Source organism: Triturus cristatus, chromosome 6 (assembly GCF_964204655.1).
Source record: "Triturus cristatus chromosome 6, aTriCri1.1, whole genome shotgun sequence".
NCBI classification, from domain to species: Eukaryota; Metazoa; Chordata; class Amphibia; order Caudata; family Salamandridae; genus Triturus; species Triturus cristatus.
In genome coordinates, this window is record NC_140589.1 from 1,428,375,510 (window position 1) to 1,428,403,352 (window position 27,843).

The 27,843-nt window shown below is 42.9% G+C and overlaps 1 protein-coding gene across 3 annotated transcripts in view; it reads right to left on the reverse strand.

The window, feature by feature from the left end:
• The window catches only part of LRP11 (LDL receptor related protein 11), a 327,158-nt gene that overhangs the window by 79,386 nt on the left and 219,929 nt on the right, over positions 1 to 27,843 (reverse strand). The window contains exons 5-7 of one of the 3 annotated variants that reach the window (XM_085612480.1): positions 23,334 to 23,543; positions 22,128 to 22,298; positions 14,810 to 14,866 (exon numbers count right to left, since the gene is read on the reverse strand). In XM_085612480.1, the coding sequence (XP_085468606.1) occupies positions 14,810 to 14,866; positions 22,128 to 22,298; positions 23,334 to 23,543 (438 nt within the window). Of the gene's footprint in view, positions 1 to 14,809; positions 14,885 to 22,127; positions 22,299 to 23,333; positions 23,544 to 27,843 lie in introns of all 3 variants that reach the window. The other 2 variants (XM_085612479.1, XM_085612481.1) reach the window with 2 other exon arrangements.

Sequence of the window (27,843 nt, forward strand, 5' to 3'; positions counted from 1 at the left end):
CAGAAGGCCAAGGCAGGGAGAGGAGTTGGCCTAACGGCTAGTGCGCTCGACCTCGGACCTGGGGGACTGGGTTTGAGTCTCGGTAATGACGCTGAACATCCTGTGATTCTGGGCAAATCAATTAATCTCCCCGTGCCTAACAAAGAATGAATGTGTGTCCTAATGTAACGTAACTGGTGCTATGTAAAGCGCTATGATACCTGATTGGATTCAGGTCAAGTTCGCGCTATATAAAACTCTGCAAAAAGTCTTGTAATGTTTTGCAATGCTGACCTTCTCTTTGCAATCTTGTATGTCCTTTGGGTTCATCCTGCCACAGGAGTCTCCGGTCTTGGAGTCGATCTCTGATCCCAAACACTAGAGGTATATCCTGTGGGGATCTATCACAGACATTTGCTTGCAACAGTCCTTACAAGGTATGTACTCTGTCCTTTTAGAAGGGGACAGTTCCATTGCACTCTTGAAAAAATCTGATTGGAAATAAAATCTGAACAAATTTTATCAGAGATGAAAGAGTAGAGTTCCAAATCTGTGCCAGAATGAGTGGATAGAAAGGAACTGATGTTAGCGCAGAAGAGTGGTGCTTACTGACTGGCAGGAGTAGTACTTTAGAGTTTTTCCGGATCCAGACTGTGTTGGTTTTCTCTGCATGTAGCCAGGAGGCAGAAGTGTCTTAGATCACTAGATGAGATGCCTTCATGCTTCGCATGAGGGGGGGAATCGAAAACATTAATGTAAAACTTAAGTAGGCTGACTGAAGTGGCTACAACGAAAGTCTAGAAACTGAGAAGAATGCTTTAGAAGAAGAATGTATATGGGCAACTGCACCCTCAACCCCTTGAGAAAGCTTACAGTAGGAAAGGGTCAGCTTACTGCAGTTACTATGAACAAGTAATTCTTACCATCTTCTACCTGGAAGAAGCTAACTCAGTACATACAGGGTAAGAGAGCAGGGAAATAAATACCCAGTGCTGACAGTGAAAGGTCAAATGTGTAGTTTTTTCAGATGGCAGGATTCTGACGCAAGATTGGCATTCCACTTGGGTCACTTCATTAGCCCGACCCATCCACCGCAAGAGCTCAGAATTAATACCTAGTGACCTCAACATTTATCAATTATGAAAACTGTTCTTGGAGTGACAGATATCAGGAAGAGGCCATAAGCATTAAGACTCTGGAGATGAACACATAACTGGGCCTGGACAGTTATAGCAGGAGTCATTACAAGATTTTTTTAAGGTCAATTAATTCATCATTTAAAAAATCAAATGTTTAATTTTTTCCATCAGACTGCTGGGATCATTGACACTTTGAGCAAAGGAGACACCTTTGTCAATCCTTAACTATGTAAAGGCCACAAGAAAACCATTCGTGACATGCCATGGATCTTATTACTTTGGACCTCAAAAGGTTCACAATGCATTTGGCCAACACACTAAACCATCGACTTTCCCACTTTACATAAATTGTGCTTAATGTGGATCGCCAAAAAAATAATAACATACAGATAATAGTTTGTCCTAGAAATTAGAGACGAGTGGGAAAGCTAGCAATTATACTCTCTCTAGAACGCTTTTGATTCTGAGAAATGGTCACTTTTCACTCAACTGAGTTGCCGGTACAGGTCCTCCAAGAACTGGAACACAAGAAACCCAATACCGGTTTCGCCCTTATTAGGGCTCATCATCCAGATATAGCTTGGTTCCAGTGGCACAGTGAGCACAGGACCACGTCTGGGCATACCAGTCACACTTAGGATAAGAAAAACAAAGGGATGAATAGTATGCTTAAATTTATCTTGGGCTGGTCTGCTGAGTACAAACTGAGGTGACATGGTGGGTGAAAACCGATGGACTGGAGTGTAACTGAGTAATTGCCAGTAGCTAAGATTAATTCATGCATCATCTTGTTAATGTTGCAGCTGTTACTCAAAGTGCGCTGGGTATGCCCAGACGTCGGTCCCTGTGCTCAGTGTGCCACAAGAACCAAGCTACACCCAACCGAGGAGCCACAATTAGGGTGAAAACCAGTCTTTTTTTTTTTTTTCTTTTTTTTGAAACCGTTTATTACAAGACTCAAAAAATATACAAATATGGGCCTACAACCTTCCGGCCGGCCGCTAGCAATAAAAGGAGCATACGATATACATTTATAAAACACATGGTGCTGCGGCCGAGCATGCACAGGAGGTAACATCGTTGCGAGCCACACTATCCAGACCCCACTATACGGTTCCATTTTAAACTTAAAGAACAACAAATACAAACAAACCCACAAGGCAATCCTCAATCGGAAATAGCAACACGTGCTCCCCTAGAGAGGGGATCCTAGCCATCCATAGGAATCTCAAGAGGGGGGGGAAGAGATCAGAACTAGGGCTGGGTACACCTAATGCCCAGGTACCGGGGGGATGAGTTGGCTAAGGGGACAGGGCCGGCGACGGATCGGGCAATAACGGTGAAGCACAGATTCCCCCGCGGTAGGCGTTCCAGGGGCCCCATACTTTCACCCATGTCGCAGGCTTACCTCTCGCCACATACACCACCTTTTCCCGAAACATGCACCAATCCATATGTTCCTTCCAGGCCGAGACAGTCGGGGGCCTCTGGGATCCCCACAGTTGAGCAATATCACGCTTGGCAACCATATACCCCAGAGTCACCCACCACGTCTGCGGCACCGAGTAATCGGTAGGCTCCCACACATTCAACAGGCATCTCCTCGCTTCGGGCAACAGCGCCACATGCGTGACCACTCGCAGCACCTCATGCACACCACGCCAGAACCCCTCCACCTCCGGGCACTCCCACAAGATATGCAGAAAAGTCCCCAGCGCACCACACCCACGCTTACACAAACCGTCCTCAGCATAGCCCATACGTAGGAGCTTTGGCCCCGTCATGTAGACCCTGTGGAGTATCTTGAGCTGGACGAAACGAAGGCGAGCCGGTATGGCCACCTCTTTCGGGGAGGCCACCGCGGAGATCCAGTCCTCGTCGTCCAGCTCCAGCCCATCGGCTACCCAAGCCTCACGAAGGGCAGTCAACAAGTCTGAGCGGTCGTTGATCAGTCTTTTGTAGATCAGTGAGATCGTGCTGTCAGGGACGTGTCCATCCAGCACTCTATCCTCCAGGGGGGAACACTCCGGGATGGACGCAACGTCCGGAAAGACGGAGCCCAGCGCATGCCGGACCTGCAAATACCGAAAGTACTCGCTGCCCTGCAACTGAAATTCCGTCTGCAGCATCTCGAACGTTTTAAATCCTCCCCTCGTCCAGAGATCCCCCACTTTGCTAATGCCTATTAAATCCCACTTCTCAAAGCCCTTCGAGGTCCACAAGGAGCCCAACCGCTCAGATGCGTATAGTGGTGACGCCCGGGTCAAACGGTCCTTCCACCCCATTGCAGCATTGGCCGCGTGCCACACTCGCACCATGACACGCGTGGGGCCCGTTAGGCGAGCGTCGGGCGCGCTAGAGTAGAGCGCTCGATTATGGTCACCACCTGGAAGTAGCATCCTATCCATTTCAAACGCCGGGTTTAAGGCGGGCCCATATAGGCCCTGATTAATCGCAGCTAGCTGGGAGGCCCAATAATACCGTTTAATATCCGGGAGGGCAATCCCCCCGTCATACCAGGGGAGCGTCAGCTTAGCCAGGGCAATACGTGGCCTCCCGTCCCAGAACAGGCGGCGCTGCAAACTCTCCACTTCGCGGAAGTAGCGCGCTGGGACGAGGTCCATAGTGTTCTGCAACGCGTATAGGAAACGCGGCAGCGACATCATTTTAAACAATGCCGCCCGGCCGAGCGGCGAAAGCGGCAAACGCCGCCAGCGCGCGACATCCTCTTTCAGACGCTGGAGGGGGGGAAGCAAGTTCCGATCGTACCGAGCCTCCGGGTCCAGAGTAATGAAGACACCCAGGTACCTAAATCCCTGCGGGGCGACCTGGATCGGACAGCCCCGCGGGAGGATAGGAGCCTCCCCAGAGAGAACATACACACACGATTTAGCCCAGTTGATGACCAGACCGGAGTTACGACCGAATGAATGCAAAACATCAACCAGTACTATGAGTGATTTACGTGGGGAAGCTAGGTACAAGAGGATGTCATCAGCGTATAGGGATACGCGGTCTTCATACTCAGGGGTCCAGCGGAGACCACGGATGGAAGGCTCCCACCGCAGCCACTCCGCCAGGGGCTCCAAGGCAAGTGCAAAGAGGAGCGGCGATAAGGGGCAGCCCTGCCGTGTGCCCCGGCCCAGCTCGAACGGAGCCGACACTCTTCCGTTCACCACCACCTGCGCCAATGGGCCCGAATACAGCAATTTGACCCAACTGATGAACCCTGGGCCAAATCCAAACTTCGCACGCATCGCCCAGATATATGGCCACTCAAGCGTGTCAAACGCCATGGTGGCGTCTAAGGACGCCAAAATGGCCGGCTCCCGTATGAACGGGGCACGTGCGAGCACACCGTGCAAACGCCGCAGATTAAGGGCTGTGTTGCGATGGGGAATAAAGCCAGATTGGTCCTGATGAACCAAATCGCCCACCACGCCGACCAGCCGATTGGCCAGTACCTTGGCGAGAATCTTGGGCTCCGCATTCAGTAGCGAAATGGGCCGATAGGATGTAACCCGGTCCCGAGGTCTCCCTTCCTTGTGGATGACCACGATTGTAGCCAGACGCTGGTCCGGCGGGAGGGAGCCCACCGAGTGTGCCGCCAGGAACATAGCCCGAAGGTGGGGTGCCAGCGTATCCGGTCGCAACTTGTACAACTCGATAGGGAGACCATTCGGACCCATGGCCTTGCCGGAAGCGACCGAGCGTATGGCGAGGGCGATCTCGTCGGAGGTGGGAGCGGCGTCCAACGACACCCTGTCCTCCCCGGAAAGGGACGGCAGCGCGATATCACTGAGCAGGGCACGGGAATCCTCTTCCGAGCAGGGAGACACCGGGGAATACACCCCATGGAAATAATCCGCGAAGCAGGAGACAATTTCTTCTGGCTCAGTTACACACACACCATCCGTTTTCTCAATCAGCGGGACCACACGATTCGCTCTCTCTTTTTTGTCCAACCACGCTATAAGTTTACCAGCCTTATCACCCACATCATACAGTCGCCCCTGTTGTTCTCTACTGAGGCCCCTGGCCGCCTCCGTGACGAGGGCCCTGTAGGCCGCTTGCTTGAGTTGGAGGACATGTAATGCAGCATCAGTCACCCCACCTTCTAAATTCCCCTCCAACTCGGCTATTTCAGCCTCCATCCGGGTCACCTCCTCCCGCTCGTGCCTCCGGGCGTGGGAAATAAGGGATAGGGCCTCCCCTCGGAGTACTGTCTTGAAGGCCTCCCATAGCGGTACGGCCGAAGGCACAGACCCCACATTCTCATCAAAATATCGCTGAAGGGATTTAATCAATTCAGCGCGAATGGTGGGGTCGCGCAGGTACCAAGGATTGATTGGGACCACCCTACCCTCACCCCTCGGAAAGACATCAAAGTGCAGTAGGAGCGGGGAGTGGTCCGAAATACCCCGTGGAAAATGGCGCACCTCTCCCACCCTCCCAACATAGGCCGCCGGGACAAGGACATAGTCTAGTCGTGAGAGACTACCATGGGCTCCCGAGTGGAAAGTGTACTGCAGCTGCGTGGGGTGTTTTAAACGCCAGCAGTCCACTAATCCAAATGTATCCAAGAGGCCGGGTAGCCACGCCTGTGCCCGGGGGAGGTCCCTAGGGGGGTGACGATCCAAAGACCCAGATACCACCGCATTAAAATCCCCCCCCACAACTAAAAGCCCCCCCGGAAGGCCAAGGAGAAGGCGCCCAAGGTCCGCAAAGGTGGTCGACTGCAGCCCCGGTGGGATGTATACTGACACAAAGACAACCACTTTGCCCTCCAGTCTTCCCACCAAGACCGTATAACGTCCCCTGTCATCGTGGAGCACCTCATCAATCTTCAACGGGAGCGAGTTCTTCACCATGATGCCCACACCCCGTGAGCCAGACGTGAAGCCTGAGTGAGCCACTAGGCGATAGCCACGCCGATTCATGGCGCAGAAGGAGTTGCCAATGAGGTGTGTCTCCTGCAGAAAGACTACATCGGGCGAGATTCGCTTCAAAAACTGCAGGACCACACCCCGTTTGATCCTGTCCCCCAGTCCATTCACATTCCAAGACAACAAAGTTAGTTCCCTACCCCCATCATATACAGAAGCCATCATTCGTCCCCCGGAGAGCACTTTAGAACTAACACAATAATACGTTTGCCTTGTGATAAAAACGAACAACACCCCATCCCTACCCACCCACCCCAACAGAACTCCCCCCTCCCTGCACCCCTGCATGAGCCCAAACAGCCCCCCCAACGTGCAGTGTGCCTGTCGCCCCATATATAGTTAGACTAACTAAACCCCCTAGAGGAGGAGGGAGAACCCCCAATAGACCCAACACAACCTCCATAGGAGGGGAACTTACAAAAACTGACGCAGAATCAAAAGTGGCATCATTTTCGTCCAGAGTGAGGCCCAGTATTAGACCCTCAATCCTGATCCAGCGTGCCGTCTCCCCCCGCCGCCCCCCCCCCCCCGCCCCCCCGATCACGATCCCCGGGCAGAGTATGTGAAAACCAGTCTTGGCATGCTTGTGGTCAAGTTCAGGGAGGTCCTGGCTGCTCGGACTGAGCTGTTCCTATTAGAGCAGGATCAAGACTGATTTGCATATGGCTGGGTCCAAACTGAGGTGGGATGGTGTGTGACAAATGATGAACTGGATTGCGTCCCAAGCGACTGCCAGTGGCTGAGAATAATTCAAACATTCCATTCATGAAAGATTGAAGGTATTTATAGAGCGCAGCAGCTGCTCTAACCAGAGCATCCCAGTGCTAGTTGCCAGAAAAAACAACAGATTGGAAGAATTCCCCCTCAGGAACCCTAGAGATACCATGAAGCGAAAGGAGTAGAAATTAAGAAAGATCATATCTCTTTAAAGAGATGGGTATTCAAGCAAGTCTTAAAATGGTCTCTGGAGAAATAGTCCAAAATATGATAAGGAAGAGAATTCCATAGCTTTGGAGTCAGGTAAGAGAAGGTAAGGTCTCCGATTTGTGTATCTTAGAAATGCACAACATATTTTGGTGAGTCGAACGAAGGTTTCTGAGGGATTGGTACTTTTTAATCTTGTGTTTTTTATGTACAACGGGTCCTTCTGTTTCATCGCCTTAAATGTAAATGGAAGGTTTTGAATCTTATTCTTTGGCTTATACGTAGCCAATGTAAAGTCTTTAAGCTCTTCCTAATTGAGTGCCATTGTGGTATGTTCAGCACCAACCCCACAGCAGCATTCTGTACCCACTGCTGTCTGTCTGTCAGCTCTTAAGGGACCCAAGGCACAGGATATTTGCATAATCTAACCGTGATGTGATTAAGGCATGGATGATGTCCTTCCATGTGTTTCCTGTCAGAAACTTAAGAGTCTTTCTCAAAGCTTTCACTAGGGCAAAGCAAAGTCCAGCAGTGGTCTTGACTTGGGACTTAAAGGTGAGAGTGAACACAATCTTAAAACCCATGAGTTTTTGCATCAGTAGTGGGGCTGGAGGGTTACCCATTTCTGATGGGCAAATGCTAGTCATGTCAAATTTTGAGGATGTGCCAAAACATCAGGATCTCAGATTTGTCAGAGTTAAGCATAGTCAGCTCTTATGCATCCATTCAGCTACTGCCAAAAACACACCTGGAAATACATGATGTTGAAACCCCAGGCTTGTACGATGGAGGCAAGGGGAGCCATCTAGATGTTAAATAAAGTCGAGCTCAGAACCGATCCCTGCAGGATGCCCACTTAACCTCCAGAAATGCAGAAGTGAAGGGGGGTTAGGAATACAGCTTGTTTTCCATTGCAACAAAACGATTTTAACCAGCTCCAAACAGTACTGACAATGCCACCCTTTTCAAGTCGCTGCAGTAGGATGTCATGAGACACCGTATTGAAAGATGCAGCTAGATCAAGCAGCACTACAATAGATTTTTTCCATAAAGTTTGAGACGTGTTTTGATAAAGTCTTGCTCCTCTATGAAGGCCGGTTCTGTGCTGAAACCAGCACGAAAGCCGGACTGCGAGAGATACAGAATATTATTCTCGTCTATGAATTTGATGATTTGAAGATTGACCAAGGATTCAAGCTTCTTTCCTAGCACTTGGAGTAAATAAATGGGTCTGTTGTTACTTGGGTTTAGCGGGACCAAGTTAGTCTATTTTAACATAAAGAGCACCATTTCCTTTTTCAAGCTTGCGGGGATGGATCCAAATTCCAGGGAGAGATTAAAGAGAGAGATAATCTGTAAATTTAGACTCGGACACTTCACAATGTTCATTACCTTGTTTTTGTTATAGTTGCTACCCTGAAAAATTACCAGTAGTCACTTTTTGTGTGCTTGATAATAATTATCTGTCTCAGATTAGACAGGAGCTTGGGCTCGTGAGGAAGGCCCAAACCTACTTTCGGGCAGAAAGCTGAATATGAATAAGTATCTTACCATTGTTCTGTCATATTGAAATCTTTAATTGATTTGCACGTTTAGTGACACCAGGCAAAGTCGTGCCTCAATTAACTTTTTAGCATTGCTCACCATGTGTACAAACGTGTCCAATAAGTGGGGCCACAGGACCTCAACTTGAAGTATCAGTAGAGGGCTTCACAAGCTGCACCCAAACACATGGCCATTATCCACATCTTAGCACATCTTAGAAGCCCTTGGACCCGTAGGCTAGAACATGTAATATCCAGATCACAGACACAGTTTTGATATGATGAGCTAACCATTTCACATAACATTGATCATGCAATGTCATTATTAATCATCATCCTCGAAAAATAGTGCACTTGCTTAAATATTATCCTACCACCTGAACTGCTGATTCTTATCACATTACTCACAAAAAGATCACAGAAAGGTACTATTTAAATACGGTGAAAGCGCGATACAATGCAATCACAACTCAAGGAAAAGTTCATCATGTTTAGCAGCATCTCATGGTCCTATTTAAATTCCATTTACCAACCTACGTAATTCCACTGCACTTCCTATTTATGAAAACAAAGAATGACTAGTCCAAACGTGGTTCAACTACATGAACCTGCATGGCTTCAACCCACAGTTTTCAACCATCACAAAGTAAAATGAATTCAGTCTCAACGACCTCTTGATCAAGGAACACATGACCAAAGAGACCAGGGCACCATAGTACCAGATCTCTCTCCTGATAAAAGTGAAACAACTGCTTGCAGAAACCATACACCTCACACCTGGACGGAGGCAAAGTCTTGCTCCGTGGCCTCCAAGACAACACCCTGGTACACCAAAACGCTGCAGCATACCTTAAAGGGCTGAAGAAATATGACCATATAACCACCACCCTTATGATGAAATCTACTGGCTCCGCCTGCATACATGAATCACCTTCAAGACTAGATAGATTATCTTTAAGCCTACCAGGATGGCACCCTTGACTATCCTGCAAACAAACTAACCGTCTGTACCAGATCACGACACACCTGCAGTTAGGACAAAACCAAAATGGAGATGAAGAACTGTAAAACAAACAGAAAACATGCCTTCTCCATAAAATCTTCACGACTACCGTAAATCTCTCCAACTGATACCGCTGCTATCACAGTCTCAAGCTCTATTTATAATGGAAAGGAACACAAACTACAATTCACAGACCTTCAAAAAGAAAACTGTCAGCTTACTGAAATTACAGGAAGTCACAGAAAACAGCTGAGCTAATCACTCAAATAGTGTGCCTGGATGAAATAATTTAAACATAAAAAAAATATTCTAAAGAGCAATAGTTTGGCATTTGATAGGGTGCTTCTAAACGATGCTAAGTTTACCACATACATAGAGGCTACAAAAATTGATTTTTTTCATTGATTGCAGAAACAAGACAGGGGGAGGTCTTAACTAAAACTGGGGGAGGCCTTACCTAAACTAAAACTAGGACGAGCGCTCTTTGGACGCTTGAGCCCATACAAAGCCATTTCAAGGGGCATCATAACAGAATATGCAATTTGCACAAAACGCAAAAAAGTGCCTAGAAAAAGAGAATTATAATTTCCAAAGAGAAATGTTACAGAGGCTTTTTTTTCTTTTTAAAATATTAAAAAGTTAGATGTGTGTATGTTATTTGTCACATTAGGTTAGCTTTATCAACTGTTATTTCTTAGTGAATATTAGTTGAGTCTCAGATACATTAATATATATAATATGTTAATTTGTAAAACGATACAATCTTCACCTCTAAATGTTACTTGTTAGGTGGCTTCTTCTTAGCCTTAATTCTGACAAAATGCAGATCAATAAATTACATAGAATGCCTAACCAGGTCAAATAATTGGGAGTTATTATCCCACAATCCTGAAATTACATGATGAATAGGTTAAAATAAAAATAAATATGTTACATCAGCACCAGGCCTCCATTAAAAAAAAAAATATATATATATATATTCCTGGAGTCTAGTGGATGACCCCATTAGCCACCAAGGTGGGCAGAAAGGCTTCCATTTTAAAAAATTGGGGGACAGCACTTGCTCATTCCTGTGGGAACACTCCCACCCACCCTGGTATCTGGTGGGTGTATTCTTGCTTCTGAATCGCGGTCTCCCATGAAGGATAGATACCGCTGGAAAGGGAACATTGCCCCCATTCAACCAGTACGTCTCGAGCACCTATCGGTGGCAGAGTTATGCCCCCAAATACCGATCAAAGTGACACCTGTTGCCGCCTAATAAGCACCAGAGTGACAAAAAACATCAAATAATTTCAGGACATGAAGGGAGCTCTTCCCTCGTGTTCTGAATTAATTTTTATAGAGAAAATCCTTCTGCTGCTTGCACCAGAAGGATTCCAACAGCTGTATGGAAAACAAACCGTTCATGTCAGGATCGGATTGGGATCACAATTTGGCCCGGGCACTGCCAAAAAAAGTGGCCTGCATTCAGGTGAAGATGGTGTGAGTTCCCAACATCACCTGGCCCCCACAGCGAGACCCATTATTCTTTACCCACTATGCCGTGATTGAGCAGGGCTGTGGGCGAAGTGTCAAATACAAACACGGTTTCTGGGCTGCATGGGCCACGGGGGAGGGGGGGGGGCGAGGCGAACATGGCTCAATGGCCTGAGCAACACCTGGCCCTCAGGGAGGCCGATTCTGGCACACAATCACCCGCTACCCAGCCCACCATCTGCGTGATTGCTTGGCAGGGCAGGGGGTCAAGGAGAGGCCACAGCTGATAATCGCTGCATGGCATTATCACACGGCTGCCCAGCGAGGCTGCTTTACGCTCCCAGTCCAGTGCCCTCTGTGGACTGGGAAAGGGGAAAAAAATGGTCCACAGAGGGCACTGATATACCGGCCCTTCGGCCAATGCGCGAGTGCCCGCAGTACCAATCCATTCCTGGTTCACGTCCTCTGCATTGTTGAGGTAATGCAGCGGACGTGAACGTCTTGTCATCCTCATAGATGCAGTTTTGGTCCTGGGAAACTATAACTAATAGCTGGCTCGTATTCTTAAAATACTTCCACTGTTTCAAAATTCTTCCAATAGTTCTTAGTAGGGCATGCCCTTTTTTGCATTTAGAAAGATTGTGTGAAAATGTCAGTACCCAAAGATGAAATCCTATATTGCCATGAAAAAGAATACTGCTTATGCTTGTGGAGATAAATTTAAGTTTTCTTATTCGCGAATGCTGGGGATATTTTCCTGGAAGACAGTAAGATCAATAAATCATTTAAAAGAATATGGTTCAAAGGGGAACTCATAGGATTAATCAAAACCAAATTGTTTCTCGTGCTTGATCTTGAAGTAAAAAGTGGAAATTAACTTTCATGGCTGGTATACCAAGCAGGTAAACCTAGCTACCCTTTTTTTCCTTTCTCATTAGAGTAGAAGATAAAGCTTCACTGATGAGTACTGAAGTCTGATTACAATGATCGCTATTACAATTAGTTTGAGCTCAATATGGATGAAAGTCCAACAGTTATAATTAAGGTGCCTAATGTACTCACAGGACAGAACGTTGTGTGAGGCAGATGGAACAATAAACCTAGACCTTAGTCAAGAGCTGTGAATGTACATGGACTATAGACGGATGGAGAAGATCTACAACTAAAATATAGGTTGGCTAGGTAAGAGCAAGCAAGATTAAGTTGTAACTGGGTGTTTTCAGTTTGTTCACTAACTGATAAAAGAGGGGAATAGTGAAAATGGAGAAGCAGTTTCCTATGCCAATTAATCGATTGATTCTCCCGGTTAGACTGCTTCTAGGAACACAGAGGTGATTTGTTTAATATTTTGCACTTGTGCCTGAGCACAATGATCCTCATAAAGCACGTTTAATTTTTTAATACTTTGAGAAACTCTAAACCCAACTCCCATTTGTGATTTAATGGGGCCATCTGCCTTGTTTTGCCTTCTCCTGGTAGGTGTTGCGTTGGCTGAAAAATGATGTCTGGGTGCTCATGTACATTGGCTTCGACCACGTTCCCTCAGGTTATGGTGGATCTAGATATCAGTAAAAAAGAGAAAATAATGTTCCAAAAAACACTACAAACAAAAACCAAAAGAGAATTTTCCAGTGTTCCAGAGAGAAAAACAGAATAAGGGGTTAGCTGCAGAAGCTGACAAAAGATTGTTTTGGTGCCTATAGTGCCAAATCTGTGTTCCTTTTTTGTAAAAATAGTTTATGGAATATATACTGTACTGATAAAAATCAGGTGGATTGGATTATTTGCAAGATTCCTCAGGCCCTCTGTGCAGTCGTGTCTGGTATCGCTATACTGAAGAGATACACAAGGAATACACACAAGTACCACTAACGTTCTCCTTCATGAGGAAGGCCTAAAATCTTTTTCTAAGTTTAAACAAAAATAAGGAACCTTATATTCCCTCTTATTTTTTAGTAGGTCAATTAAATGGAAAGATGTCTGCAACCCATCATATATTGCTCACAGGGATGCTAAAAGATAACCCTTTGTTATATCTGATTGTGTTCCAAAGGTTAATATCAATCACCAGTCAAGGAGAGAAACAATTCCATCACGCACACAAAGATCCCTTAAGGTATGAAGAATGAAAATATATAGATGTTTTGCTGTAATATTTTAGCGGATATAGGGCAGTAAACTATTTGCTCTGCAGGACATTTGTTAAAAGAAATTCTCACCCACTCTCCATCTGTTTTAGTGCTGACCTCTATGAACTTAACACTAAGAGGACCTACAGAATACTGATCTGAATCCACCTTCCCTGATAATATTTTCTGTGGGAGGGAGGTAAAAAAGATAGAGGGTCCAAGTTTCAGAAATTACATTAAACACTACAAGTAAATTATTTGGAAGGCATTTCAAACCGCCAGTCAACACAAGGCATTTTAACCTTAGGCAGCATAAACTCAAAATTATACAGTTAAACCAATTGGAAATACTAAAATTGCTTCTCTTTGTTGTGCCTATTTTAAAAGATGTGGCTGAATCTGTAGACAAGCACAAGATCAGGACAGCTTAGCATAAACTTACAGCGTTCCACAGATTGAGGCCATAATGCTACTTCTGAATTGCTATCCAGAAATAGAGCTAGCCTATCATGATGGGGCAACACTTTACTGACCATGAATCCTTCCGACCTTTGAGACTGATGAGAAGTATTCTCCATAAAGCAGTCTGTTTCATCAAATGTCTTTGGAAATTCAACTGAATAACTCCTCCTTTCATAAAACTCCTGGTGAATTGCAATAATTTTGAGATCCGCAACCTCCTCTTTTACAAGGTGAACAATGGCTCCCCTCTGTACCTTGAGACCGACATCAAGGTGGCCACAGGGCTTCACAAGATGTGCAGCGGTAGCATCGCCACAGAGAAATCAAGGTAGTGCAAAAAGGAGAGCTCAGACACGAGGGAGTGAAAGTTTATCCCATTTGAAATTCGCCAAGCTTTATGCCTTCTCTGCATCACCAAGCTTATTTATATTGGCTTTTCAAGCAGCTTTTTGGTTATCAGATGCAACAGTTCACCTAAACCATGTTCTGCAACTTATCCTCCTTCTTGGTCAAGCGCCTCCCAGCTAATGACTTTCCAGCCCCCCTCCAATGCTGCTCCTCAAACCAGAATCCATCCTCTCTTGTAACCCCCAGCACGGGAACCCTGCTGTGACCAGCCTTTCTGAAGGACCATCCATCCTCTATCTTCTCTTGTTGCACTGAACCGCACTGCACTATTATACAGCGCTCTATTGCTTTGAGGCTTTTCAGAAAGGCGCCCTGCAATGGTTTCAGGAACATGTAACCCTGTGTTGAGTAGTGTGGTTCTCCGATTCTTTAGATTAAAGAATGCCTATTATACTTTAGCATGGAAAAATCCTAACAAATGACTTACATCTACTTATAACATCACATATACAGCATTAGTACTGCAATCATTATTCACATAAGACATTTAATTTGGTGCTTACAGCCCACCAGTGTGCGTGGACTGTGTGCACAATACAACTAGGAAGGCACAATCATTTAATGCACTTATAAAGTGCAAATAAAGTCAAATGTACATTTCACTGCACTGAAAACCCTTTTGATTTAATTACCAGTTCCATGAGTGAGGTCATACAGATCGACACATTTGTTACCATAGGAACATTTAATCAGAGCGCTAAGCCCAGGTTCTTTAACATCTTCGCTATCTGATTGTGGCTCTGTTGATATCAATGTAATGAATTTGCCTCCATTTAATACAAAAATCAAATCAAACCTGGTTTAATGTGTTCGAGGGATGGGGTCTTTGTTTCAGTCTCTTCTTCAACTGCCCCTGGGGGAAAAAAGAAAACTACATAGTTTACTTTCTGTGCACTCTATTGAAAACAACCTTTGATGTAACGGTCTTCATTAATTCATCACATTCTTTGTGAGCCAGCCATTATAAGTACTGTATTTCAGGGGCATGGATTGGTAATATGGCTGACAGCATGTAAATGTGTGATGCTCCAATAGAATCCCTTGAAATTCATGCAGAATCCTGCATACAATATAAAAATCACAAACCTCAATAAAGCAGATCTGAAAGTCAATCTAACCTACTGAATTAAATAAGAAAGGGCCCTCCAGCTCCCATTTTTGGGTGGACCGGTAAGATGCAGTACACTGCGAGACAACACCAAGTGCATAAGAAGCGCAAGGGAGTAAATAATTGAAGATTCTCTTCTGCCGAAACCAGAAATTTTAGAACTCTGAAGGGTATGTTTTAGCGACTCATTGGTTGAGGTATGATATGCGGAAAAGTTACTACGTGATAGTGTCAACAAAGTGTGCCTACAGTGGTGCAACTATGGGTACAACAAAAACTCAAACTTATGCAAAACAATTAAACAAAATTACACAGCTGCTGCACAAAAAGCAGAAAAGCCTGAACAAAGCCGCTATCATAGGAGAAGAAACAATTGCCTGAGCCCTCACCAACAAACCTACTCAATGTCATCCAATGGTCTAGATTCAGCCTGGAGAAAAAAAGACACAATGGCAATACAGATTAACTTAATTATACTGGCGTGAGCAAGGTAGAAAAACAGACAGATAGAAGCACCAATGGGATCTGAAACTTAAAACGTAGAATTGTAAAACAAGATTAGGAAGTTAAACTAAATAACCCAAATGTCGGATACGAGAGTAAAAGATGTGTTACAATGGTCCCGGCAAAATAATCTGTCCTGTGAAAGCAGAGATCAGGTCAAATTAACCAATTCCAAGAGAAATAGGTATTAACATCCTACAGCTAAAGGGGATGTCTTCCTCTTTGGTGCAGCAAGGGCACAGTGCTGGCTCTTCCCCACCTTACACAGACAGCACCGGCTAGCACCATCCTAATCCAGCTACTCCACTTCAGGGATAGGACGACAAATGTCAGCATGTGTGTAGAGAGGTGAAGATACCATCTGAAGGATACAATATCATATTATTTATGCACAAGGTATGACATGGTGGGCTGAACATAAGGGATCATTGAGTAATTTTATCCATTCCCTCCTTTATGATGGGTATGGGGTTCCATGCCATGGGTTGCTTTAGATGTTTCCTACCTGATATTGTATTGTATTGTAATTGCATTTATATACAGTTTACCACCCCATACGAGGCGTCAAAGCGCTTTTTTGGCGAGTAGCATTCTTCTTCGGAACCCATAAAGGATTAATGGTGAATTAGTATAGTGAAATATGAGAGTAATTTGAGTGGTGGATATGTTAGTCAGTTATCTGGATTGAGAAGGATAGAACAGGAAAAAGGTTTGCATTTATATAGTGCTTGCTACCCCTGATGAGGTGTTGGAGCGCTTTTTCGCAGAGTAGCACGTTATTGTGGAACCCAAAAAGGATTAGTGGTGAATTAGCATAAATGAAATATGAAATATATTTACCAACTGGTTGCTTTCGGCTGTTACAAGCATTTGTTGTCTCTTTGTATTTAAAGACAACTGCCAGTCCCTTAATTCTTTATACATTGAATGGTGATCACCTTGTGGCAGGATCTATTACCAGAAAAGATCAAATTGTGCTTTGCTTGTCTTATTTCATGAACACTTGAATATGTCACTTGCTCCATTCATGATTATATGTATGACTCCAATGTTTAAAAAAAAACAGAAGCCAATCGTCATACTCAATTATGGGGGAAAGTAACTACCGACCATGTGAGAAGGGAGACCGCTGAGCTTACTACACCAGGAGGATGAACTTACAGTGCCAAGGTGCTGATACTCATTTCTCCTTTTCCGTTTAGCATTGAAATATGATTCTAAATTATGATCAGGAAAACAGAAGGAAAATAGACAAAAAAGGTATGGAAGGTAGGCCACTTAAATGAGGAATTGCCATCAGCCTGCAACCAAATCTGAAATAAAATTATCCTGAAGGGTTGGCTTAAGTTGATGCACGACAGCAAATGCATGTTTCATTCCAATCTGTTGAGCAGTCGCTATCTGTTTCAAGAATACTCCAGGTACAGTAGCGCTTGGCCGCTTTTAAGTTTATGGCATGCTATTAATTCATAATATATAGGATTAATGCATTGCATTCTATTGAATACCACACATTAGCTTTGGATTCCTTGCGTTATGAAGAGAGGAATAGTTCATGAATCTAGCTATATTACTTATTCTTCATGTGACTTTATTCACGATTAGATTGTAGAAAATATAAAAATACTGGAGTAAAAGATGAATGTAAGAAATGCAGTACTCATATTTCGCATCATGCTCAAGTGTTATTACATCCAGCATGCGCCACAGGAGAGGGTAATCCTCATCATTGTTGGAAACTCAATGAATCCTTATTGTGAATGGAATTTGATTAAACAACGGAAATTCAAGGTTATCTTAGTAGGGAGGAGCAAATGTCATATGTCAGTCTCTGAACATTTACCTAAAAGGCAATCTTAAGGCATATGGTTTGAAGCACAAAACTAGCATATAAAAAATCCTCAAAAATTGGAAAAGTATTTAAGAGATCTGAAGAATATGTGTTTCAAAGGGTATAGATACTTGAAGACAAAGAAGCAAAAACTAAAATAGAAAATACACAAAATACAAAGACAGCAGAATGCAAACTAGTTTGTCTGAATCAGAAATAAAGTCACAAGAAGACAAGTACTTGGAGAATATTAGCCTCAAATATCAGCAAGACAATACTAGATAAAACCACATGAAACATTAGACAGGCCATAGGAGAGCTATTTGTGAAAAGGAAGAACATTTGTGACACTTGATCAATTTTCCACAGTAACTTTTATGTATCTAAAGAGTTCAGTTAGGGTACAGAAGACGACTATTTGAATAAGCAACATATCCCAACTATTAAAGAAACCAAGAGAAAACTGAAGCTCCAGTAACAAATTTTGAAGTGAAAGAAGCAATAAAGAAGCAATAAAGAACTCAAAAAGGGCTAATTGCCCCGTCAAGGTGGCTTTAACAGTCCCTTTTACAAAATCATGTGCAGAGACAACGTCCTACTCTTGTTAAACCATATAGATATAGTGTGGAAATGACAAGTTTACAGTTGAGAGAAAATATCTACTCATTTTTGAAATTTACAAAACAAGTAGGATCTGCTGACTAAATACTGGGCTTCAGGAATAGATCAAGTTGTGAGGAAAATAATAAATAAGGATCAATTCATATTTACAAAAAGGAGGTACATTCATGATATGATTGGCTTAATTTCAGGTATTGTCAAGAACTGTGAAGAGTGCTGTGGTGATTTAAATGAAGCTCAAAGAGCTTTTGACAATGTAAACTGGAATCTTCTATTATCAGTTCTGAATATGTAGTATTTAGATGTTATTCTCTATGTCTGCGATCTCAACAGTGAATAGATTGTTCTCTACAGTCTATAAGGGATGGCATCACTATTATTTAATATCACCTTGGAAATTGTAACTCCCATTTTGAGGAATTGTGAGCGTTTTTGAGGTAATGAACATGGCCTTACAACGATTCAAACTCTGCATTATGGGGTTTGCAAGTAACTATTAACTTCTGATTCAGGTGCAGTCATTATGTGGCCAATATGTAACTTGAGAAATATTTCAGTGTACAGTGAAATGGGGTAAAACAGTGAAAACGTTTCTATTGAAAGGGGATGCCAAACCCAAATATTGAACTTGGCCCTTTAAGTGAGATAAATACTTTGCCATAGCTAGAGGTTAGGATTACAAAAGGCAGGGAAAAAATAACAGAACAAAAAAAAAAAAAGTTCCATATTTGAAGGCATAAAAGTAACATTGAAAACTCATAACACTCTAACACCAGGTTTATAGGACAAACTAAATTTAATAAAACAGATACTCCAATCATAAATCACATAAATATTCACAATAAACGATAGTAAACCATATTAGCATGTGCTAATTACTACTAGTAAACTGTTTACAGGTCTTTTGGAAATAGGGGAAACAAATATTGATCTTGCCCTCAAGCTTATAGACCTCACTGGAAAAGGGGGAATTTGGTTTATGAAACATTTAAAGACATGAGATTTTCCTTCAACCACAGACAAGTTGATGTTTAAAAGTGAAGATTATATTGACACATGTTGTTCGTGATATAAAAAAATAAGTTAATCAATCAATAGCCATTAGAATTAATTTCAAGAGGAAAATGGTTAATATATTTAGTTTAAAGTTAAAAAGAGGTGTATTCTACAAAAATGAAAAGAGTGAAAATGCTTGACACTGACACCAACAAGGCTGGAATTAAGGTAAAGTGAGAAGTCTCATACATGTTATTTTAATGTTAAAGGACTACAGTCTTCCAGGAAAAAACATCAAATAAAATGTCCAGAACTCTAGGAGAAATGATTATGATGGATGAGAAGTTTGTTCATTTAAATGATATTCATGCAATTAAATAATTGCATATAAAGCTATGGATCATAAAACATGTTATGGCTTACAAAAAAAACATACAACATAAAATGAAAAGTTGAAGGCTATACTAAAATTGAGGACTGTATTAAGGAAATATCTCCTCAAGTGACTCTAGAAAGAGTGACATTTTCAGTGAGAAAACGGAGTCCCTTTATTGAAGGTATTTTGGAAATATTTCAGAACTACTTTGATTAGAAATTCTAAGGTGCTAATAAGCTAGACGCCACTAGCGGAAGACTGAATAATTTGCATGAATTTCACTGCACACTGCCCATCACAGTAATTCAACATTTATGAATTGTTGAGTAACCAAGAATTGGCTGACGTATTGAGTATAGTCTGTGTGAAATAGTACTTCCATTGTCTCACTAGGTATTAGGCATATTCAGCAATATCCATCACGTTTGGATGTATGAAAGGCCCTGCATAAATCAAGTAGAGAGTATACTTTTTAATCCGGAAAACAATCATTTCTCTAGAACACATTTTTTTCTGATGCGCAGTAGGCTGCTTGGTAAGGTTTGAATTGTAACTTCCACCATAGATTCATTTTGGTTCGCTCCCCGTTCTCAGAGGTATTAAGTTAGGACAGCATTATCATTTGGCAAAGAGATCAGGAGAGAGAATATTTGAAAGATTCTAACTCTGAGTTCTTTGTAACTAATGCTGGGTCAGTCAACTCACTGAATGGGATTTGTTTAAATCAACTCTCAGAGGCAGGTTCCCCCAGAAGAGTGTAAGAAATTGGAAGCTGGGGAGGATCAGGCAGGATTCACCTGAGAAGGAAGTAAAGAAGCTAGAACCTCCATTAGAGGCTGATGGAGATAAATAATTTTAGGCAAGTTGACAATAAGCAGGTCAAATTCTCTGCTGTCCTGGATAGGCAAACATAACAAGCTTATGAATCAAAAACTATACCGGTGTTCGAGTACCACTGAGTTCGATCCGGTATTAAAAACCTCAAAATCTTCAAAGCAAAAGTACATCTTAAAGGATTCTTGATAATAGCAAGCGTGCACTAAGATCCAGTGTGTAAGAGATTCTGAAAGCATTGTAAAAGCACTACGGTACTAGGCATGATAACAATGAGCCCCATCATAAACAGCATTATGAATGGTTTGGGTTTTCCCCACGGTGGATGGTTGGATCACTAGAAATAAGATTCTAGCTGTCTTGGCTTTTGAAGTCTTTATGTAACTTAATTAACTTCGTTTTGGGGGAAGAGTCTATAACAGACATTTGGCAAATCCTTTATGTTCAGTGAGTTATGTCGATGGCCTGATCAAAGAGCCTAGAACATATAATTCAATCACCTCACTGAACTGTGAATGGAAGCTCTTTTCAAAAATGTGAGGTGCTCACCTCACTTGGGTATCAGGGGCCCTGGTGTACAAATATGAAGAGGAGTCTATTGCTTAAAGATGCCTGTCATTATTGACACATACCTTCATTCACTCCTTTGACAGATCTTACACAGACTTTTGAATTGTCTATTTACATGAATGGCTCAAAGCAAACACTTGACTATATACTCTGTACTTGCCTATCTATTCAAGAAACTAGGCAGGGCACTGACCCACTGGTAGTTTAGTGTTGGGGATTCACATTTGAAAATATTTTGCATTTAAAGAGGAATCCATAAGGTTGTCCTTTGTTGCCAATACTGTTTGCTGTGTCTATTAAACCCCTGAATTAACGGCTCATGTGGAACAATAAAGTTCTACTCTTACGTTTCAAGACTTATATCTACTATTAAAATATACTTGGCCGATTTGATTTACGTAGTTGGTATATACTATCTCTGCTCTGCAGAGCTGATAAAGTGGAAGATTTGAAGTCTAAACACATTTAAGCAAAGAGAAAATGACAATTTTAGATTATGAGTAAGGAAAATCCCAGACAGAGGTTGCTGGGTATTATCTTGTAAAGGAGGTTTCAGTGATCAAGAATGTATTTAACAAATAGTGCCCCCTTTGCTCTGTTTTACTAAGAGGATAAGTGAAACTTGTACTTGTGAAGTTTCCATGGCTAATATTAGAATACTGGTCAGAGAGGCTGCACCATCCTGGAATGTTTCCATGGTCTGCAGGAGGTGACAGGTGGATGGAAGGATGGAAGGACTGTGACCTTAGTGCTAACAGACCACCCTTTTGCACCAGCAGCGAGCCTCAAGCAACCAACTCTCCTAAAAGTGCAGCCAAATGAGCAAAACTTCAGGAAACACATGACAGCCCCTGTTGCCACAACTCTGCATCATCTGAAATGGGCGCCAAAGCATCCTATTACAAAGTGATATGAAAATCTGCATGCACACACAGACAAACGCCTTTCCATCACATTCTCCACTTACCATGGAATAAAAATAAATCATTTTAGTAGAGTTAAAACAATAGGATTCTGTGAGATAGATAAGCCACGTGCCTACCTCAAAAAACTGCAAATACCTATGCTATCTGTTTGAAGGAGACTGAGAATACAGCCTTTTAGAAATGTCAGATGAAAAATAAATGCATGCAATACGTTATATAACAGCATGATAGGCAAAATAATTTACAGCGTAATTTTATCATGCATATATTTTTAGATGAGTACTGCAGAAGCCATACAGCCAGCAAATTAAAAGGGCGAGTGATGATTTAAAGTAGACATGAATTTACCATGAACATCTACACATTCACTGATGCAGTCCGCCTCTTGTAGGAAGTTGTTTTCATTGCCTTTACAGCCACCATAGAAGAAATGCATGCACGTGCCAGAAGAGACATCGAAGTACCAGCGAGAGAAGAGACCCTTGCAGGGGCCAGTGACAGGGGGAGCTAAGCAGCGCTCTGATTTATCAGAGGAACACACAAGAAAAAAAATATGTTTATCATATTCATGGAGAAAACGTTGAAGCAGGACATTAGTAACTCAAAGTGGCAACTAAAATGCATACGATATAACCAACAAGCTTTTGACAACAAAAATGGACATTTTAATACACCATAGAATTAAACAGACATTAACAAGATGAGCAAGATGTTAAGTCATTCCTGGGCTAATGCTACATCAAAATCCCATTACACATGGGGTGTGCGTTTAAAAAGGAAAACAAAAGGGGTAATGGAGTTTTAGATTTCATTGCAGAATTTTGAGTCGTGTCCTGTGTAATGGAAGAATTAAGCAGCATTATAATTCAGGATAAGTAGGAATGGAAAATTACTGTCAATGCGGTAGGTTTACAAGTCTCTTAGCAACAACAATCTTCAGTATGATACTCGACATTCCCCACATCATAAGTGTTATGTGTGAATTGGCACAGCAGAATGGTTATTCTGCCTTCATTATAACTACCAACTACAGGAAAGCCACTTTAGGCAGGGGCAGTGGAAAGGGGAAATTCCTACATTAGATAGTAACTTTTTGTCGTCCACGCTACAGTACTGGATATTAGGTGGAATTGTTGATGCACATTTTTGAGCAATTGTCATAGCCCTCAACATTGTTTGAGATCTCACATTGCTGCGTTTATAAACTTCCCTCAACAGAAAGGTCCTCCCTTGAATTGTGTTTTTCTAACTTTTCCCTTATTAAGTTTTTCATTTAAAGAAATAAGTAAATCTAATCCTGTAAATATACAATGATCACATTTGTGCTTCATGCATAGATTGTTTTCGTTTAAAATACTTTGGCAGGACATCAATGCTCAAAGTAATCATGCTCCTATGATCAGTTTCGCCAATGTTACCTTGCCCTGCTCTCAAGCCATCTTATATTATTGCAGGTCTCAGTTGTACGGACACTTTGGCTGACAACTCACATCCCTATCTAAAATGGATCCCCAGCAAACGCAGAAAGGCACATGTAGAGTTTTGACTTTTTACCTGGTATAAACTGCTCACTGTTTTCCTTCATTTCCGGTATCCTATTCTGCTCAGACCTTTCTTCATTAGGAGACACCAAAGGCTGCTTTCCTGCCCTGGTTTGTTGGTCATTTACTATGTTAGCAACTTTATCCGTTTTAGCCGATTCCATGGTCTTCTTCTCTATGTTGCTGTTCACTGAATGAGTCACTGTTTTTCTATCAGGACCAACTGAAGGAAAAAGAAAACACTGTTAGCACACTTCTGAATCTATCTCCACACGTGGCACTCTCATGCCTAAGAAGGCCTATCTGAATCTCTGCATTTGCATTTTTCAGAGACGCGTGACAATATCATCAGAACAGTGCAAAAACAGCCCCTGCTTTTTTGCCGCCATCTTTCTGAATCAAAAGTCATTGCTGGGAACCTTGTGGTCAGAGACCCCAGCAGTGCTTTCATGTGAACATATGCAAATACTACTGCAACTGTAAATCAATGCCGCAAGGCCTCCTTTCACAAAATATTTTACATGGTTGCTGCCGCAGTGGTAGGTCACAATATTGAGGGTGAAATGGTGACTTAAAAAAATATTACTTCCACAATATCGACTACCACTGTATGTCAAGGCAATTATATACAGGTACCTTGCAGGGGCGGCTCCTCCACTAAGACAGAGGAGCGTCGCCCCACTGCTTCAACTGCAAGCTCAATACAAAGAATAAAATAATAATAAAGCTCAGTTTTTATCATTTTATTTTTGGTTTTGAGCACGACGTTGAAGCCAGGTTAGGTTAGGGGGGGGGGGGCTGGCTCCTGTGACCCAGAGGGAGGAGGAGTAGCGGCTGCACCTTAAATGTGCATGACAATTTAGCCAGCCGTCTTGGCCGGCAAAACAGTCAGGAGCGCTTTGCATGTTCTCGACAGGCTGTATTGCACAGCCTGGGAGGAGAACATGCACAGCCTCCCAATCCCTCTATGAGCACCGAACCACGGCGCTCAGACCAATCACAATGCTGCTGTAAGGGAGCACCGTGATTGGCTAGGGGATGCTGGGAGGCTGTGTGCTTCCTACTGCCGGAGAAGGGGGCACAAAAGAGGCAGCCGGCGGTATGTAGGTAAGTGCTTTTATTAATTTTTTTCTTCCCCCCACCCCCTCTACTCCCACCCGCCTCACCATCCCCGTTCGGTAGCAGCAGCTACTGGTACCTTGAAGATATATTAATAGACTATATTGTAGATGCAATATTTTGGCAGGTCTAACTACAACACAGGTCAACTATAATTTGGTGATATAACACAGACAGTCACTATCTAAATAAGACCCCTACTGATAGTCATAAAAAAAGAAACAATTGTTCAAAGGGCCTTCATCAGCATATCTGACTTTAAAAATAGACGGAGGCCTGTACCATATTGGTAAAATTTCGACTTGCTTCACTTTGGTTGAAAGTGTGGGGGGGGGGGGTTGAGGGTATTTTTATTTTCTCGCTACTCACTTGTTAATGTGTGACATTTCTGTATGCAGTGTGTTTACGTGTGGAATTTCTACATCATATGTATGTCATTTTGAGTGACACCTAACTGCTACTTGAACGTCGCACTAGCAAATTGTAAATTGTAGCATGTTTTGTATTGAGTGTAAGGTTCTAGAGAGAGTGTGATAGTGCCATGAGCTATGCTTGAGGTGTATATTGTCTTTGTAGTTATAGGCCAGGTGCCCAAAATAACGCGTGTGATAGTGTATCCTGAGTTCCTTCTTCAAGAGAGCTACAGGAACAAAAAGCTCCTTTCTGACTTCTATTAGCCAGTGCAGCTCTCTGCGAAGACCCCGTAAACAAAGTCTGACTCTCGATTTTAGGTCCCACTTGCTGACGCATCCATAATGCATTCCCTATAGTGTGCCCATCACAGCAGCCCCTCTCTCGGTTCACCACCACAGCAAGACTTCTTTAGTAACATCCCCGCAGCAGTGCCATGCAAGAACTTCTTAATGACTCCGAGAGTACATAAAACCAATTCTTCGGGTATGAGGAAGGGGTCAGCTTCCAGACTCTAGCTAAGAAACTGAGCTGTTCTGCAGTGCTCTAGAGGCAAAACCAAATTGTTGATGTTATTTCTCTGTCCTGATGATACAAAGGCCTAAACTGTCAAAGCAGCAGCAGGAACAAACAGCACTGGAATGCTGCTGCAACAAACACACACTCGCACCAAAGCGGTCCACTGCCTTATTCTCACAACTTGCATGACTAGTGGTTCCAAAATAAGAGCATGGTCAAACTTTCTTTTCTGTTACAGTGGCTGTCACTAGCACAGGCTTCCACCAGAGGAGGTCTCAAGTTGCTTCTTTATACCACACTAAATAGTGCATCCTGCTGTTATTTCCCTGCATTTCGGAACTTTCCTTTTCATTTTCCCATCAAAAATGCCGCAGTACAAGATCCCGATTAAAGAAATAAATCAAATGATGTATACGTTTAAGAACTCTAAAAACTCACATTTTAAACAGCCTTTTCGGTACAGGGGTGTTTTAACCCTTCTTTGATGCAGCCTCACACGGAGGCATGGGGACTTGACTAAAATACATGCTTTGTTTTGTTTCTACAGTACTCTGCTGTCATATTTTAGTTCTGTCCTTTGATTTATAAAGCTTTCAAATAAAAATGAAAAGGTGCATGTATTTGAACTCAACCTTATTTCCCTACACCCTGTTGCATAATATTTTACCATAGTGATGGCATTCAATTAATTTTACACAATGCTCTGTAATTTTTATCATGCACTGATCAGGACACAGTCAGTTAAAATTGAGTAAGAAAATCCATCTTTGTGAGACCTGTGCCTAGCTGATCTGTTCAATTTGGCTACTGTAATCCACTTAATATAGCTTTAAAATAGACTGACTTATTTCATTTGGGTGTTTAGCTTTTTATCCATGTTCCTGATATCCACACTAGGCCACTTAAGCGATACCAAAAACGATAAATAGCCCTGTGGTGTCACCTTCTGTGATTACATTTCTTCTGATGTCACCTGAAAATGAGAGGGGCTTCACGTCTTCTCTTTCGTTCAGGCCCCAAAACTCTTAGGACCGGCCCTGAGCAGTGCTAGCTCTCGGCGGGGAGCGCGTGCACCTGTTTGAACACTATGGTGCACTGGTGGCTTGAAGCCCAGCACACTCCTATACCCCGCCTTGTGCCCCGGCTGCCACACTTCATAGCCCCTTCAAATCAACACGCATACTCCACAAAAACAGACTCCCCTTGCGCCTCGTTGTTTACTGAGGAAATTAAGTCATGATTGAGACAAATAATGATATTTTGGAAGGGGTGGAGAAGCCTCTGCAATCACTTCAATCACTTTCTGAAAGGGAGTGAAAAAACACAAAAAGGCGAAATGAAACGTTTAATCAAGACCCTTCTCATAACACGATGGCATTATTTACACGAAGGTTGGAAAATGCAGAGCGGCCTACTGCGTTCGAGCATTAGAACTATGTCATCACTGTATCTTTTAAATTACAATTATGCCAAGTATTTTATTTACTAGTTTACCCAAGATGACACACAAAAGTGCATCTAAAAGTAAAATGTTATGAAGTGATAGCAGACAAACTAAATACACGCAGAGGCACTCACTGTCTGCATCAAGGAAGCACTCCCGTCAATGTGTATCTTTGTTGTTCAACGGGCTATAAAAAAAGTTGTTTTTCGGGTAACATCTCTAAGTGTCGACTAACAAGTGTAAAATGTGTGGGCACGAATTTCGGACCATGGTTTCGTCTTTGTGCCAAGTCGCCAGTGTAACTTCACTGCACCACTCTGCACATTATCAAGGGGATAGATTTTGTACACTGAAATAAAGGCGAGAAGTGGCACAGTGGCTAGAGCTGCAGATATTGTAAGATGGGAAACCATGGGTCTGTTGTAAAGTGCTTCAATGTCCCTGGGCCAGGTTCGCGTCATAAAAAATGCAATAAAACGTAAAGCCTATACTATATCCAGCTGTGAAGACAAGTTGTGTAATGGCTATGACAGGGGATTGACATGAAATAAAATGGCAACTACTTTTGAGGGTATGTAGTACTACAGGCCTGGATAAATGCATTTACCTAAATTACAAGCGACTACTTCAAATGCCTAGATCTCCTCATCTCCTAACTATAAATGTCTCCATTTGAGTACAAAATGTTTGAATTGAGCCAAAAACGATCAGCTGTTTTGAGGGATAGAGGTTTAAAGAATGCTTAATTTACTGTACGAAAAGTTGATAACACAGTGTAGAGGAGGTCCGAGATATCCGGCCTGGGGTATTCTCCTTATCAGAATTTGAATAAAGCAGAATAGATGTATGTCTCGATCGTGTAACTAACTTATTTTCAGGAGGGTCTCAATACAGGCATCACTACCAAGGGTGACGGTGGGCTGTGGCACTCAACAGGTCATCTTGTGAGTCTAGAGGCTCAATGGAGGCACGTGCTTGGAATGAAGAGGGCATTGAATAGGTGGCACAGATGATCACTCACTTCTGTACC